At 53.2% G+C, this 16,796-nt stretch overlaps 1 protein-coding gene across 3 annotated transcripts in view; it reads left to right on the top strand.

The window, feature by feature from the left end:
- The first annotated feature begins 359 nt into the window (after positions 1 to 359).
- The window catches only part of EFHD1 (EF-hand domain family member D1), a 50,634-nt gene continuing 34,197 nt past the window's right edge, over positions 360 to 16,796 (top strand). The window contains exon 1 of one of the 3 annotated variants that reach the window (XM_032753816.2): positions 360 to 1,045. In XM_032753816.2, the coding sequence (XP_032609707.1) occupies positions 750 to 1,045 (296 nt within the window). In that variant the 5' untranslated portion in view covers positions 360 to 749. Of the gene's footprint in view, positions 1,046 to 1,777; positions 1,880 to 5,504; positions 5,536 to 16,796 lie in introns of those variants that run through there. The other 2 variants (XM_058437193.1, XM_032753817.2) reach the window with 2 other exon arrangements.

Genomic DNA, 16,796 nt, shown 5'->3' with positions numbered 1-16,796 from the left:
AAAAAAGCCCGAGTCCCTGAAGCTGCGCTGCTTTCCTGCCTCCAGGGAAAACCGGAGTTTTTTTCTGCTCCTTTGCGCTCCCTCTTTTTTGTTTGCTTATTTGTTTTTAGTATTTTTAGCATGTTTTGGAAACATTTCGTTTCAATGAGTGTTTGAAAAGCAGCTCCCCCGCCCCGCGCTCCGGGCGGGCGCCTCCCACTCCCTGACCGCGGGGAGGGTGGGCACCACTCCCAGACGCGGGGGACGCGTGGGTGTCGCTCGGGGGCGCTCGCCTCCCCCACCCAGTCTGTCCCGGGCCGCGAGCGCTTCCAGTCAGGTTACTTCTGGGGGACAAGAAAGGCACCGCCTGAACTGTCGAGACGCTTTTTCCCGCTACGGTTTTCCCCGGAGCTGACGGGGGCAGCAAGGTCGGAGTTGATCCGAGGGTCCCTGCCTGGTCCCGGGGGGAAGGTCAGCCTCCCGCCCGGAACCGCGAGGAGAGGAAGCAGGTCGGGGTCTCCGGGACGCGCAGACACTCGCGGCCTCCTCCCACCAGGCTGGCGGTCTCTGAGCCCTGGCGCCTCCTTAAAGCCGCAGCTCCGCCCCGCCCTCCCCGCCCGCCCGTCGGTCCTCAGACCCTCCCAACCGCCGGGTCCCCGCCGCCTCAGCGGAGTGGTGTAGAGCCTCGAGCCTGCGAGGAGCGCGCCGCCCGCCAGCTCCCTGCGCCCCGTCCCGCGTCCCCGCGTTCCTGCGTCCTGCGATCCGCCGCCATGGCCAGCGAGGAGCTGGCGCGCAAACTGGAGCGCCGGCTGCGGCGCGAGGAGGCCGAGAAGAGTGGCCCCCAGCTGGCTCCCCTTGGCGCCCCAGCCCCAGAGCCCGAGCCCGAGCCCCCCGCCCGTGCGCCCACGGCCAGCGCGGACGCGGAGCTGAGCGCCCAGCTGAGCCGGCGGCTGGACATCAACGAGGGCGCTGCGCGGCCCCGGCGCTGCAGGGTCTTCAACCCCTACACCGAGTTCCCGGAGTTCAGCCGCCGCCTCATCAAGGACCTGGAGAGCATGTTCAAACTGTGAGCTCCCGCTGCGCGCCCTTCGCCCCCGGGACCAGGGAGGGAGCGGGAGGGCTTTCTGGTCCGAAGTCCCTGGCCCCGTTTGTGTGGGGAGGGGTCCCGGGGTGCAGGTAGCATTTGGCCCAACGCAGCCAGATCTTGCGTGCTCGGGTCTATCTCGGCGCGGTGGGGGACGGGGCCGAAGAGGGGGGACACCAGGAGCAGGAGCTCTCCGGCATGGAGCCCAAAAAGTTCTCGGCGGCTGCCGGGCCCCAGTTCCAGGTCCCCCAACCCCGACCACTGGTCCCGCCCCCTCCGCCCGCCGGTCCGGAGATTTGCTCCGAAAGCAACTTCTAGGAAAGGGAGCCGTCGCCGCGCCTCACCTGCCAGCTTTCACTGTATCCCCCAAGGGAAAAATTAGCCCCTGTTGGCCTTTTATCTTTTAAAACAAAAGGGGAAAGTTAATCCTTGGCTGCAGCGCGGGGTCTGATGAATGAGCGGAGGCCGAAAACAGGGAGTTTGGTAAACTCGTTGTGAGAGATTCAGGACTTTCCTGGAGCAAGCGCGGCCCGGGAGCCTCCTGGGGGCGCGAGGCGGGGGTGGCGGCGGTGGCGGTTGTGGGAACCGAACTTGGCCGCTGGCACCGGTCCGGCGGGGGCTCGTTCCGGTCCTGCTCTGTGAGCCCCAGTGCGCGGGGAGCCGCCCACCTGGGGAGACACTGAGCCAGAGGCAGGCGATAGAGACCCACTAGTCCACCTCGTCGCCTGGAACCTCCCTGGATCTCAGTTTCCTCATCTGGAGAGTGGGAGCAGTAACGGCCCCTGCCTTTTAAGGCCGAAAAGTATTTTGCACCCGGTAAGCTCTTAACCGAGCTATTAATATTTCCAGAATTGAGCTGAGACGGGAAAAATGCCTGGGGGAGCTGAGGCCGCCGGCCAGGTCATGCTTGGGCGTTTTTAAAAGCGCATGGAATGTGTTTGCCCTCCGCGTGGAGGTTCTATTTAAAGGCGCTGTGGCTGGCGCTGCGTCGCCTGAGCCTCCGCTGCCCCTGCATGGAGGTTTGCAGAGCCGCCACCTGGGAGCCTCCGCCTCCTCTGCCTCCCTGACACCCTGGTTTCTTTGTCTGGCTTCCAGGCACTAATCTGTGGCGTTTTCTGGGTGTAGTTCGGGCAATTCAGGAAGGCTGAGTGGGGCTAAAGAATGCGGCTGGGGCGAAAATGGAAAAGCAATGGGTGAGGCAAGGCTTGTTGGAGCCCTTTGATTTCTCTGGGGTAATGCCTTTCATGGGAAGACTGCCCTGGCCGGGCTGCTCCCAGACCCCACCAGTTCCTCCCAGTCCAGCTGGATTCAGGGGATCTTGGGGAGGGACCTTTATCTTCAAGTTTTCTTGTGGCCACTCAGGCTTCTTTTATTTTTCCTATAAAACAATCTTTGGAAAGATCAACTTGTAGTTGACTACCTAAGAGTGATAAAAAGAGTCCATACGCTCAGAGGGTCTTGGGAGACGAAGCAAGGTGGCATCTGTGAGCAAACAGGTACTGGACCAGGATCACGCAAAGGGGAGCCGGGCACAGTGGCTTACGGCTGTAATCCCAGCACTTTGGGAGGCCGAGGCAGGTGGGTCACCTGGGGTCAGGAGTTCGAGACCAGCCTGGCCAACATGGTGAAACCCCATCTCTACTAAAAATACAAGAATTAGCTGGGAGTGGTGGCGCAGGCCTGTAGTCCCAGCTATTCGGGAGGCTGCGGTGGCAGAATTGCTTGAACCTGGGAGGCGAAGGTTGCAGTGAGCAGAGATCACACCATTGCACTCCAGCTACGGTGACAGAGGGAGATTCTGTCTCAAGGGGGAAAAAAAAAGCTAAGGGGAAGGCAGTGTGTGGCCTGGGATCCCAGCAGAGCTAACAGTTCGACCAGTACTTGGTGTTTCTTTCTAGGTTGAGTTTTCTGTCACTTGCAACCAAAATTGGCATAAACAAAAGGGGAATAATTTGGCTGCGGAAACCAAAAAGCCATCACTAGCTTCAGGTATGGCTAGATCTAGGAGCTTTGTTGCTGCCATCAGTGCTTAGTTTCTCTTTTTGTTATGCCACCTTCCTCTCTGTGTTGTCCCCATTCTCAGATGGCTCATCCTTGGTGGTGGTGGTGTGGCCACAACAGCTTAAATTAATAACATAAGAATGTTAAAAACACTAAAGAAAATGTAACACACCAATTTGTTTTCTATTGGATTACCTTCCAGATTTTACTCATTGCAGCAGCAGTCTTGTGAGGCTGGGAAGAGCAAGCACTTGGAGGCAGGCTTCCTGGGTTCAAACCCCAGCCCCACCACTTGCTACCTGGAAGGTTCCTTGGGCAGCTTATTTAAAACCTCTGTGCCATCAGTTTTCCCTTCTGTCAAATGGGAAAGCACAGGACCTGCCATGTGGGGTTATTGTAGGGATTAAATTAATTCATGTATGCGATGCATTTAGTTCCATGTTTCAGCCTATGTTGAAGGCCCGGTGGATTTTAGCCACTAATTTTTAGATTATCACATATCCGTAATTTGGGTAAATGTACACATTTGGCTGGGTGCGGTGGCTCACGCCTGTAATCTCAGCACTTTGGGAGGCTGAGGCAGAGGGATCACGAGGTCAGGAGTTCGAGACCAGCCTGATCAACATGGTGAAACCCCGTCTCTTCTAAAAATACAAAAATTAGCCAGGCGTGGTGCCACGCACCTGTAATCCCAGCTACTCAGGAGGCTGAGGCAGGAGAATTGCTTGAACCCGGGAGGTGGAGGTTGCAGTGAGCCAAGATCACGCCATTGTACTTTAGCCTGGGCAACAGAGTGAGACTCCATCTCAAAAAAATAAAAAAAGTGCACATTTTGTGTTGTCCTTTTTTTGTTTAATAATTCACTTTGCTGAGTCCACTTTATCCTTTGAACCTGATTTAGCCCACAGTTTGAGCTGTGGAGTGGTGACCTGGCCTCTTGGTGAGTTCCGGGTCCCCCTGGGACTGTGTGCTTTGCGCTTCCGGGTTCTGTGGAAGGAACTCGTTAGCTCCTCTGCTGCTGGGTGAGGTTGTTTCTTAGAGCTGCGTGAATGAAATGCCACAAACTGGGTAGCGTAAAACAACAGAAGTGTATCCTCTCATAGCTCTGGAAATCAGAAGTCTGACAAGTCTGAAACCAAGGTGTCAGCCAGGCTGTGCTGCCCTTGAGGCTCCAGCGAAGACTCCTTCTGTGCCTGTTTCCTGGCTTCTGGTGGTTGCCAGAATTCTTGGTATTCCTCGTGGTATGGGCGCATCGCTGTAATCTCTGCCACCCTGAGCACCTGGTGCTTTCCCTATGTGTGTTTCTGTGTCTTCACGTGGCCTTCTTTTTTTTTTTTTTTTTTTTGAGACGGAGTCTCACTCTATCGCCCAGGCTGGAGTGCAGTGGTGTGATCTTGGCTCACTGCAAGCTCCACCTCCCAGGTTCACGCCATTCTCCTGCCTCAGCCTCCTGAGTAGCTGGGACTACAGGTGCCCACCACCATGCCTGGCTAATTTTTTGTATTTTTAGTAGAGACGGGGTTTCACCGTGTTAGCCAGGATGGTCTTGATCTCCTGACCTCGTGATCCACCCACCTCGGCCTCCCAAAGTGCTGGGATCACAGGCGTGAGCCACCGTGCCTGGCTTAAGAATTTCACTTTTAAGCAGTTTCTAGATTCACGTTCTGATGTCGCCTTAGTTCATTGGGCCCCTTGCAGTGTGTAACCTGATTAGACCAGTACAAAGTACACCCTGTCTTTTTGTTTGGGGCTAGAAAGATTCATACAGATACTGGGAGACATGCTTTGATCGTTTAAATTTGATTTTCCTATTTAGAAGTATTTGGCTTAGGGATTTCTTACATTTTCAAGGCTTAAAAAAACTGGATCCTTCCCAGCCTCTGAGTTTGTTGGATTCTTGGAGTGGTGTCCTTTGTCCCTGAGTCCTTAGGACCTAACAAATGAGGCTGGCTCCTAAATGGTGGGTTGTAGAAGAAAGAGGGTTTTCTAATGAGTGTGGGAAGCCAGAGGCATCATCAGCCCGGCCAGAGAAATTTCCCTCTCCATTTCCAAGCCTGTTACTGGATAGCCTGAGCCAAGAGAATAGTGGCCTGATTTTAAAAGAATGAGAAGGCCCAGAAGAAACTGACTCTACAGTGTGTATCCGTGGCTGTAACGTGAGCTGGTGGAGCACTCAAGGTTAGACAGGAAATTTTAATTACCCTGGACTTATCTGGAGGCCTCTTTCAAAGGGAGGCAATGAGGGCAGCCACTTAAAGGCAGGACCCCAATGCAACATCTTAAAATGCAGCTGCGAGGTGTTTGCAGCATACTAAAAGCTTGTGTTTCAATTCCCCAAAGAGAGGGTGGGAAGAGGAACATTTGGCTCTGGGAAAGCTGTCTTTTTCTTAAGAATCTGAAATGGTGATGTCATGGATGTCCTGCCAGTGCCAGAGTCCCGCATTACCAAGGCACCAGTGAAATCCAAAGAGGTGAGGCTGTCGTGGAATTCTTCATTTCTCGTCCCCTCTCCTCTCCCAGTTTCTTTTTCTTCTCCTTAGTCTTGTCTCTAAAGGAGGGAGAAACGGGTGTAGATTTGGAAGGCTGGGAATTTTCCAAAGAGGTAAGGTGAGCCCTCTTAGGGAGGCTTCCTGGGGAGGTGGAGGTGAGGCTGCCTGCATACTGGCATCCTAATCTTTTGAGTGAATTGACTCTAAAAATGGGACAGATGGGTGGAAATAAAATAAAGAAGTTAAGTGCTTTCTTTTTCCTTGGAGAAAGGCAATTGGTACTGACTTGTCCTGGCTGTAGCTTCAGTCAACAGTGATCACCTTAGATGTGAAGTTTTCTCACCTGCACTGGAGTTTGTACATTTGACAATTTTGAATTGGGGGGTAGGGTAAGAGGACCTAGGGCTTGTCTGAATTCTGGAGGATAGCTTTAGGTCAGCCTTCTGTTTTGAGTCTTAGTCTCTGGCAGAAAGACCCCATGACTTGGAACTGTGTCTTAGACCGGTTTAAGTGCTGTCTGCTTTTACTTGCCAGCACGCATGATTAACCCATGTAGGAGGAGCTGGAAGGAGCTTCTACAGTTGCTGGTGGGTTTATCTTTGTAGAGAGTTCCCTCTTCCTCCTCATTCCTCGCTCCCCATCTCCCTCTCTCTGGGTTGTCTCCTCCACCATCCTTGTTACAGAGCCATCAAATTTTATGAGAATTTGAATAATGGGAATTTGAAGTTGAGTGATAAAAACAGTTATTAAAGTCTTACATTATACAAAAAGAGAAAAGTCCTTTCCCCATTCTCCCTTGCAAGATTATTAAAAAGTGACTGATTTCAAAGCTCTAAGGTCCAGGAGACTTTAACTTTTTTTTTTTTTTTTTGAGACGGAGTCTCGCGCTGTCGCCCAGGCTGGAGTGCAGTGGCGCGACCTCGGCTCACTGCAAGCTCCGCCTCCCGGGTTCACGCCATTCTCCTGCCTCAGCCTCTCCAAGTAGCTGGGACTACAGGCGCCCACCACCACGCCCGGCTAATTTTTTTGTATTTTTAGTAGAGACGGGGTTTCACCGTGGTCTCGATCTCCTGACCTCGTGATCCGCCCGCCTCGGCCTCCCAAAGTGCTGGGATTACAAGCGTGAGCCACCGCGCCCAGCCTTTTTTTTTTTTTCTTTTCTCAAGACAGGGTCTTGCCATGTTGCCTAGGTTGGTCTCGAACTCCTGGGCTCAGGTGATTCTCCTGTCTCAAAGCGCTGGGATCATAGGCATGGGCTACTTCGCCTGGCTGGACTCTCTCTCTGTCTCTCTTTTTAAATGTTGTTGCATACCAACCAAACTAACTTGATACTCTCAGCCCTGTGGTACCCCTTGGACCAATTAATATAGGAATACTTCTAACGTTGGCCTGCAGGGAGTTTGATTGGCATGGGGCTATGTTCTGCATGGGTTCATGGTGTGGCTGAGCTAGTGGGTCTCCAAAGATGTGTCGAATGGCCTAAGAGTCCACGAATCAGGTCTTGGGAGCTAGAGGGTACCAGGCCATCTACAATTGATGTTCATCTTAGGAGCCCAGCACACCCTCAGGGCACTGACATCTGGGGTTGGCACACGTTCGTCTTTAGCTTTAGGCTTCACAAATCTCTGTATATCATATACAACCTCACACACTCACACATACCTACCTGCGTGCTCACACACTAGCTCACTCCCACAGCCACTCTTCGGGTGAGGCCTTCTCAGACTCACCTGTCGTGACTCACTGCACTTGGCCTCCTCCACATCTTACAGTCCTCCCAGAACACCCCTCTATAGCCTCCTCCTGCTTCTGTGTCCCCTGAGTGTTGGTGGCCAAAGGGCATCATTGATCCTAAATCCTAGACGCTTCTTGGCAGGGGACACACCTTGAGTTATTGGAGCATGGACCACGATCCTCCATTCCCAGCAAGATGAAAACTGACCTGTGGTCAATGACCTGCCAAGACATGGCTTTGCCTGTTCCAAGGCTGCAGAGGTTCTGTGGTACCCCCGGTCCAACTGGTAAACAGGAATACTTCTTCCATTGACCTGCAGGGGCTTTGACTGGCATGGGGCTACGTTATGCGTGGGTTCATGTGGTGGCTGAGCTAGTGGGTCTCTAAAGATGGGCCGAGTGACCTAAGAGTCCACTTAAGTCTCCTCCAGTGTTCCCAGCTCTGGGCTCCTGTGTCCAGCACTGTCCATACGTCTGCTAGTGTGTGCTCCTGTGGTACCATATCATGATGAGGAAGATGATCACCATGAGCCCCTTTCCAACCTGCTATGAGCTATTCATTCACTCATTCATTTTTTCATTCATTTAGCTAAGCACCTGCCAGGTGCCAGATTATACATACTTGTATAATCTGGAAGGGTCTTGGCCCTTGAGAAGCTCAACAAATGCTGACAACAAGCTGGATGTAAGATGATGCTGTTTGGATGGGAGGGATGTCACTCCCTGAGAAGCCACCCACCACCCACATACAGGACACTCCAGTAGCTGAGCAGACCCTGAGAGGATGTGGGAGTTGGGGACACTCTGACCTCAGGCTGCTGCATTCAAAGCAGGGGCTCCTGGTCGTTGTGGGCACAGCCATGGAGGAGCAGCCACTGAGGACTGTGAAGGGATTCAGGCCCTGGGTGGAGGCAGCAGGGAAGGCCCTTGGGATGAACCTCCTGGAGACAGAGAATGGGGGCTGAGAACTTGATCTGGGTGGTGAGTGCTTGACCTTGGATGGCAGAAGGAGGGCAGTGAGGGCTCAAGGAAAGGAAGCTGCAGCCGATGGGAAGCAAGAGCCTTCTCATAGTGGGAGTTAGTATTATTATTACTATTTTTTTGAAACAGGGTTTCTCTCTGTGGCCCAGGCTGGAATGCAGTTGCATAATCTTGGCCCACTGCAACCTCCACCTCCCGGGCTCAAGTGATCCTCCCGCCTTAGCCTCCTGAGTAATGGGACTACAGGCACAACCCCCACGCCCAGCTAATTTTTGTATTTTTTGTAGAGACAGGGTTTTGCCATGTTGCCCAGGCTGGTCCTGGGCTCAAGTGATCCGCCCACCTCTGCCTCCCAAAGTGTTGGTTACAGGCATGAGCCACTGCACCTGGCCACGATCAGAGTTACTGAGAAATGGAACGAAAGGTATTGCAAGGTGGTGAGCTGCTTTCTCTGGAGTTTCACTGGAAGGGTGGTGCTCTGACTCCCTGGTGTGAGAGGCTTGCAGTTAGGAACGGCCGAAAGCTTATGGAGGCTAGGAGATGGGCTGTGTGACTTTCGAGATTCTTTCTAGGCCATGAGTGGACAAAGTTGTTCTGTAAAGGGCCAGATAATCCATCTGTTTGGCTTTGGGCCCTAAGGTTTCAGTTGTCCCTCTGCAGCCTGCCATTGTGATATGAAAGCAGCCACAGGCAATATGCAAATGGAATGGCATGGCTGTGTTCCTGTAACACTTGGTGAGCATGATTTGGCCTGCAGGCCCCAGTTAGCCAGCTCCCATGCTAGGCAGTCGCCTTAGAATCTTGAATCCAGAGCCTGATCTCATTTGTCCCCTTTCTCACTTCTTGGCCTTTCCTCCCATCAGTTGCCTCAGGTCCAGAGGGGACATAGTTGAAGCCTGGTGTCCCCCCAGTTGGGTAGGCAGCGTAGTGAGGCCTGAGTTCCAGGACCCCAGAGTTGCTTTTGGAAGATTAGCACTGGAGAAGGAACAGGACCTGCATCTGCTTCTTCTGCGGGCTGAGGAGGCCTGGCAGCTGGCCCTCGAAGCCAGAGTCCCGGGGTAACACTCCCCACCCTAGGAAGGCTTGCCTTCCCATGGCTTCCCCTAAGAGGTGGTCCATGGTGTGTTTGAGCTTAAAAACTCCCAACGAAGAAGACAAATGAGGCCAGGAGTGGTGGCTCACGCCTGTAATCCCAGCACTTTGGGAGGCCGAGGTGGGTGGATCACAAGGTCAGGAGCTTGAGACCAGCCTGGCCAATATGGTGAAACCCTGTCTCTACTAAAAATACAAAAATTAGCATCGTTTGGTGATGGGTGCCTGTAATCCCAGCTACTCGGGAGGCTGAGGCAGGAGAATCACTTGAACCCGGGAAGCAGAGGTTGCAGTGAGCCAAGATTGCACCAGTGCACTCCAGCCTGGGCGACAGAGCGAGACTCTGTCTCAAAAAAAAAAAAAAAAAAAAACAAAAGCTAATTAGCCTTGGGTGTCTGCTTACTTGAGCCCCACGGTTGGAGCAGGAGCTCTTGACCTCCAGTCTTGGAACTCTCACCAATCGTGTGTGGAATTGCACTCTCACACCTGCTGGGAGACCCTGCTTTTCAAGGGGGTGTACGGCTTCTCACCCCAGAAAAATTTGAGATCTACTGGTTTGGAGGGAAATCGGAGATAAGAATCTTATGACTTAAGGAAAACTTATTTTTCATTATCAAATTATGATGTTCCCCACTGAAAATTTCCTTTAAAACAGTAAAGATCTTTAGGAAGTAGAGAGTGGAAGCCGATGCTGTTCTGTTCCCGATGGTCACCTGCAGCTGTTCCCGAGGGTCACCTCCAGCTGTTCCCGAGGGTCACCTTCAGCTGGTTGGGTGCATATTCTTACACAAGATTGTAAGAGACAATCTGTGCTGTTCTGCCTGTATTACTTGGGAGGCCTTTGGCTCAAATGATGGAAAACTCTGCCCCAAACTCACTAATGAATAAAGAAATGGATCATCTCATGGATGAGGGCATCCAGAGGACAAGGGTGGCCCTGGGGCAATGGTTGGTTGCTGCTGTCATCCAGGACTTGGGTTCTGTCCTCTGCCCTCTGCCACCCTCTGTGCTGGCGTCAAGGTAGCAAGGTGTGAGGTTCCCCGAGTCACATCAGCTGCGACAAAATCCAGAGGCAGGAAAGACCTAGGGTTCTTCTAAACAATGAAGAAATTAAAGTATAACCAGCTAGAAGTGAAGAAAAAGATAGAAAGAAAAAATTAACAATGAGGAAGTCTTCCTCTCTGTGTGCCCCAAGCCGGCCTCTGGCATCCCATCACCAGCACTAGGTCACTGGCCCATCCAGGTGTAGTTTCCATTCCCTGAGGGGTGGAGCCAAAACGGGGTTCTGTTAGTGAGGAAGGAGAGGTGGGTTTTTACTGAATAATGTTCCAGGGCTCTCTTCTCTGTCCATCTGTGTGCTTTGTTTTTGTTTGTATAGAGTGTAGTTCTCGTTTTTTTTTTGGTGACAGAGTCTTGCTCTGTCACCTAGGCTGGAGTGAAGTGGTGTGATCATGGCTCACCGCAGCCTCGACCCCCTGGGCTCAAGCCATTCTTCTGCCTGAGTCCCCCCACCCCAACACCTGGCTAATTTTTTTTTTTTTTTAGTAGAGACGGACTTTTACCATGTTGCCCTGGCTGGTCTCAAACTCCTGGGCTCAAGCAGTCTGCCCACCTTGGCCTCCCAATGTCCATCTGTGTGTTTTTGTTGTTGTTGTTGTTGTTGTTGTTGTTGTTTGAGGCAGTCTTGCTGTGTCACCCAGGCTGGGGTGCAGTGGCAAGATCCTGGCTCACTGCAATCTCCGCCTCCCGGGTTCAAGTGCCCCTCTGCCTCAGCCTCCTGAGTAGCTGGGATTATAGGGTGTGCTACCACGCCCAGCTCATCTGTGTTTTTGTGTACATGGGAGGGACTACTGATGTCAGGCCTGGTTTCTGGAGGCCAGGCAGGGAGCAGCCCATTCCTGGGGGCTCCCGAAGACCAAATGCAGAAGTCTTTCCTGCGGAACGTCATTTTCACTGGGATTTCCCTGTGATTTTTCTCTTGCCTGTGGGGGTGGACCCACAGCTAGGGGTGCTGTGTGTGTATTTGGTGCTGGGTGGGCTGTCCGTGTCGACCGCTCCCTAGGCCAGCTCTCAGTGAACCCCCCGCCTCCATCTCATGTCGCCCTTCCTCCCTCCAAAGAGCCTGGCATGGTGGGCCTGCCCCCTGGGTTTGGAGGGCTTGATCATTCTGCCTCACCCTGCTGGCTGCTCACTGTCTTAGAAAATGGTTGGCTGCTACCCTGTGTCTCCTCAGACCCCCTCCTCAAACCTCTTGTATTCTTTTTCTCATGGGGGGTGCCATGCCTCTGATTTCGTCTCCTCTTAGAAGGGGCTCTAGCTGCTATCTTTGGCCAGGAGTTGCCATGCCTTGATGATCCTCATTCCTTTAGTGGCTCCTGGGCTTTTGTGGCTAAGGGCACCTCTGTTGGCTTGGAGGCCTTTGTACAAGTCATGTGTGAGTGTGTGTTGGGGGGTGTTCAGGGCTGGTTTTTTTTTTTTTTTTTTTTTTTGAGACAGAGTCTCACTCTATCGCCCAGGCTGGAGTGCAGTGGTGCGATCTCGGCTCACTGCAACCTCTGCCTCCCGGGTTCAAGCAATTCTCTGTCTCAGCCTCCTGAGTAGCTGGGATTACAGGCACCCGCCACCATGCCCAGCTAATTTTTTGTATTTTTAGTAGAGATGGGGTTTCACCATCTTGGCCAGGCTGTCGTGATCCACCCGTCTTGGCCTCCCAAAGTGCTGGGATTACAGGTGTGAGCCACTGCACCTGGCCTAATTTTTTTTTTTTTTTTAAATTTTTAGTAGAGACGGAGTTTCTCCATGTTGGTCAGGCTGGTCTCAATCTCCCGACCTCAGGTGATCCACCCGCCTCAACCTCCCAAAGTGCTGGGATTACAGGCGTGAGCCACCATGCCCGGCAATTTTTTTTTTTTTTTTGAGAGATAGGTCTTACTATGTTGCCCTGGATGGTCTTGAACTCCTGGGTTCAAGTGATCCTCCTGCCTCAGCCTCCCAAAATGCTGGAATTAGAGGTGTGAGCCACCATGCTGGCCTGCTTTTTTTTTTTTTTTTAATCTTAGCCTAGCACACCCTACTCCCCAGTCGTGTTGCTGAATGAAGGTAAATTCTTTGGTTTTGGAGCTCAGACCTGGGTTGGCAGTGATAGTGGCAGCGTCCTTCCAGGCCAGGCAGAGCCTTGGAGTGGGCCACATCCAAGGTAGACACGCCCTCAGCCCTCTGCCATGGATCAGGTTTGCAGGAAGTAGGAGGATGGCCTCCTGCCTCATGCCCAAGGCTGGCCACTCTGCCCCTTCTGGGTGGTGAAACAGCAGAGACCCCCCACCCCACAGGGCTGTAGCTGATCCCAGCTCTAGGGTTAGACATCTCCACTCCCAGGTTTCCCCAGCACCCCTCACTGAGCACCCACTGTGCCTTGGGACAGCCCTGATCAAAAAAATCTGGCTGCTGACAGCCCTCACTCTTTGCCCATGAGGACCTAATGAACTCTGCTGTGGCCTTGGAGAAATGCTGGCCTCCGATGCTGTCCTGTTTGGCTTTGGTGGTGACAGGGTCTCTGCCTCCTCTCTAAATGTGTCGTGCCCCTCCACCCTGTAATGGCTGACTTCATGGAGCATTGGGTGTCCCTAATGCCACCTAACAGCCCCACTGACAGAGCCGTCTGTGTTCAGGGCTGTGCTTAGCGATTTCCACATGGGAACTCATGCTTCACGACACTCCAAAGTGGGTACGATATCAGACCCCATTTCACAGATGAGGAAACTGAGGCACAGAGAAGCCAGGGAACTCGCCTAAAGTCACATACCTTGTAAGCGGTAGAGCTGGGATTTGAACCCAAGTGGCCTGCACTCTTGTCCAGTGTCACGTGCCCGTCTCACTAATGTTTTTCCCACCTCCCAGCTTTCCAGCCTCCAAATCTCAGCCATCCTCGACACCATCCCCTGCATAGCCAGGCAGGGCCTTGGCTGGCACAGTGTCTGCAGGCAGCCTGACCCCCAGGCCCTGTTGGACCACCTGCCCTGAGCCTGTAGCAGCTGCCTCAGACCTGGCCTCCCCCATCCGCCCAACATGTTTTAGCTCACCAGAACCCAGATGTCATTACCTTGCTTCCCTCTTCAGAAGTTATTTTGGGGTGGGGTGAAGCAATATACAACATTCAGTAGCTCCCTATTGCCCAAGGAAAAAAGTCTAGACTCCTCATGTGGACCCGTAAGGTCCACTCCAGTTGGCCGTCACAGTCTTCTCTCTCTCTGGTTCCCCCCGCCCGGGCCTTGCTCTCATTGAGCCGAATGGCCCCACAGCCTTTCTCCTGTAACCCTGCAATTCCCATTTGATTACACTTAGGTCTGTCCATTGTCCGTTATTGCTGATTCTCTCTTTTCTCTTCTCTTCTTCTTTTTTTTTTTGAGACAGTGTTTCACTCTGTCACCCAGGCTGGAGTACAGTGGCATGATCTCCGCTCACTGCAGCCTCCGCCTCCTGGGTTCAAGCTATTCTCCTGCCTCAGCCTCCTGAGTAGCTGAGATTACAGGCATGCGCCACCATGCCTGGCTAATTTTTGTATTTTTAGTAGAGACGGGGTTTCACCATGTTGGCCAGGCTGGTCTTGAACTCCTGACCTCAGGTGATCCCCACCCACCTCAGTCCCACAAAATGCTGGGATTACAGGCGTGAGCCACTGTGCCCGGACGGTTATTGCTGATTCTTATGAGGCTCCCTCCCCTTCCAGAGTTTCCCTGGGAAAGCAGAGACAGAATGTTCATGGCTGAAAGTGGCTAACCTCTTCCTGCAGTCCCCACGCCCAGCCCAGTGCTGGGCCCAGGGCCATGGCAGAGTGGGCACCTTGACCTCTGTGGAGGCTTCTGAGCTCTGCCGGCCGTAGCTGCACTGAGGCCCTGATGACTGCTGAGAGGAGCTTCACAGCTCCCCGCGGCCGTGGGAGGTAATGTGAGCCTTCAGTGGGGTCATGCGGTTCCCTCCAACAGAGCCACTGACCCACACGGGCACACACCTGTAAGTGAGACCTGGAAAAAGGTAAGTGACCACCTTCTCAGGTTGTGCACAAGACCTCGTGACCACTCGGTGTGCAGTCATGGCCTTAATTAGGGCACTCATGTTCCAGCCCAGTGTTCTTTCCACTGAGGGCTGCTGGGTTTAAGGTGGTGTGGGCCTGGAGTGGGGAAAGCAGGAAAAGGTCCTGCTGGCAGCAGTGGGTGGAGAGGAAATGTCAAGAGCTGCATGGGTGGCAGCCCAAGGTGTCCTTGTCTCCCACTTGGGGCGATGGCCGGGCACCCTGTAGTCCGCTTACATTAGGCTGGCTGCCCTGGCCTGCTCTGAGACCTGTGACCCCTGGGCCGCTGCACACCCCCTTGTCGGGGCCTCGCACTGGCCGTTTCCTTCCCTGACCTTGGCACTGCTGGAACTGCACCAGGCACAGCCCAAATGGAGTCTGGTGTGGAAACTCTGTGTTGTTTGGGAACATCTGTTCCCTGATATCCAGAGGGATCCTGGGAATTCCAGAAGAACTAGGTTTCCAGGGGCCCTTCCAACCCAGTTTCCTGGCCCCTCAGGACTCTCTTGTTAGAACTTTTTTTTTTTTTTTTTTATGCCGGGCGCGGTGGCTCAAGCCTGTAATCCCAGCACTTTGGGAGGCCGAGGCGGGCAGATCACAAGGTCAGGAGATCGAGACCATCCTGGCTAACATGTTGAAACCCCGTCTCTACTAAAAATACAAAAAATTAGCCGGGCGTGATGGCGGGCGCATGTAGTCCCAGCTACGCGGGAGGCTGAGGCAGGAGAATGGCGTGAACTCGGGAGGTGGAGCTTGCAGTGAGCCGAGATCGTGCCACTGCACTCCAGCCTGGGCGACAGAGCAAGACTCCGTCTCAAAAAAAAAAAAAGAACTTTTTTTTTTTTTTTGAGACAGAGTTTTGCTCTTGTCACCCAGGCTGGAGTGCAATGGCACAATCTCGGCTCACTGAAACCTCCGCCTCCTGGGTTCAAGTGATTCTGCTACCTTAGCCTCCCAAGTAGCTGGGATTACAGGCACCCACCACCACGCCCGGCTAATTTTTGTATTTTTAGTAGAAATGGGGTTTCACCAGGTTGGCCAGGCTGGTCTCGAACTCCTGACCTCAGGTGATCCACCCACCTCGGCCTCCCAAAGTGCTGGGATTACATATGAGCCATTGCACCCGGCCTCCTTTCAGAACTTTTATGCAGACCTGGCAAGGTGGCTCAGTTCTGTAGTCCTGGCAGTTTGGGAGGCCGAGGCAAGAGGATTGCTTAAGTACAGGAGTTCAAGACCAGCCTGAGCAACATGGCGAAACTCTGTCTTTACAAAAAATATGAAAAACTAGTTGGGCATAGGAGGTACGTCCCTGTGGTCCCAGCTAGGCAGGAGGATTGCTTGAACCTGGGAGTTGGAGGCTGCAGTGAGTGAATAAGCCGAGTGTTTGGGGCACAAGGAGAGCTGGGAGTTTATCAGACAAAAGTGGCTATGAGTGGTTTGATTGGATGATGAAAACTTTGGGTCAAAGCCTTTGTATCTCTGAGTCCCCTGGCCCTTTTTCAGAGCCTGCTCACCCTCAGTCTGCATGCAGGTAGAGCACTGGGAGTGACTGTTTCCCAGCCCGCAGCTGGATGGGCAGGAAGGAGGAGCAGGTGATTTGACAGCTGGGGAGGACCCACACAACCAGAGAAAAGTAGAAACTCAGAGAACCTTGCAGGCAGGGATGTAGGGAGGAGGGACTACAGTCCTGTGACCTTAGGGAGTCCCCGAGGCTCATCTAGATAGGCACAGCTGGGGACACCCATAGGGTAACCCCAGGAGGGCCCCTGGGAAGACCACCTGCCAGTGGGTGTAGTCTGTGCTGCCCTTCTCTGCCTTCAACGTGCCCAGGGGCTGTGGTGTGGGGGGGCTTGTGAAAATGCAGGCTCTGATTCAGCAGGTCTAGGGGTCTTGGTAGAACTTGAGACTGCATTTTTTTACACTCCTGGGTGGCCGTGATGCTTTGGTCTGGGGACCTCACTTTGTGGGGCCGGAGCCTGGCTATTGAAAAAGGCAATGCCTGATTTCTATTCCAAGCCTTTCTGTGTGAAGAGAAGAAGGTACTCTTGTGTCCTGGTGTCCCTGAGATGCAGGCAACCCCCTCCCATCACTAAGGCATGTTCTGGGGCACTACTACCCTCCTGAGAACACCCTATCTGAGGGATCCCTGGGGAGTTTCCAACAGCTGAACTTCTGGTGGACAAAGGCTGGCCAGCTTCTTTTTCCATGAATGGCAGGATAATTCCCGGGAGGGAAGTTAGAAAACCAAGAAAGCCCGGGGCTCTACACAGTGGAAGCCAAGAGAATAAGTGACTGACTCATGGGCCTGAAACTGGGAGGACGCCGGAGACCAGCCATTGTCCCTTGCTGCTGTCCTCTTGCTAGCTGG

The sequence above is a fragment of the Hylobates moloch genome, unplaced genomic scaffold (genome assembly GCF_009828535.3).
Source record: "Hylobates moloch isolate HMO894 unplaced genomic scaffold, HMol_V3 SCAFFOLD_1, whole genome shotgun sequence".
Taxonomy (NCBI): Eukaryota; Metazoa; Chordata; class Mammalia; order Primates; family Hylobatidae; genus Hylobates; species Hylobates moloch.
Note: the sequence above shows the minus strand (reverse complement) of the source record. Positions and strands in the feature narration are given on the sequence as shown.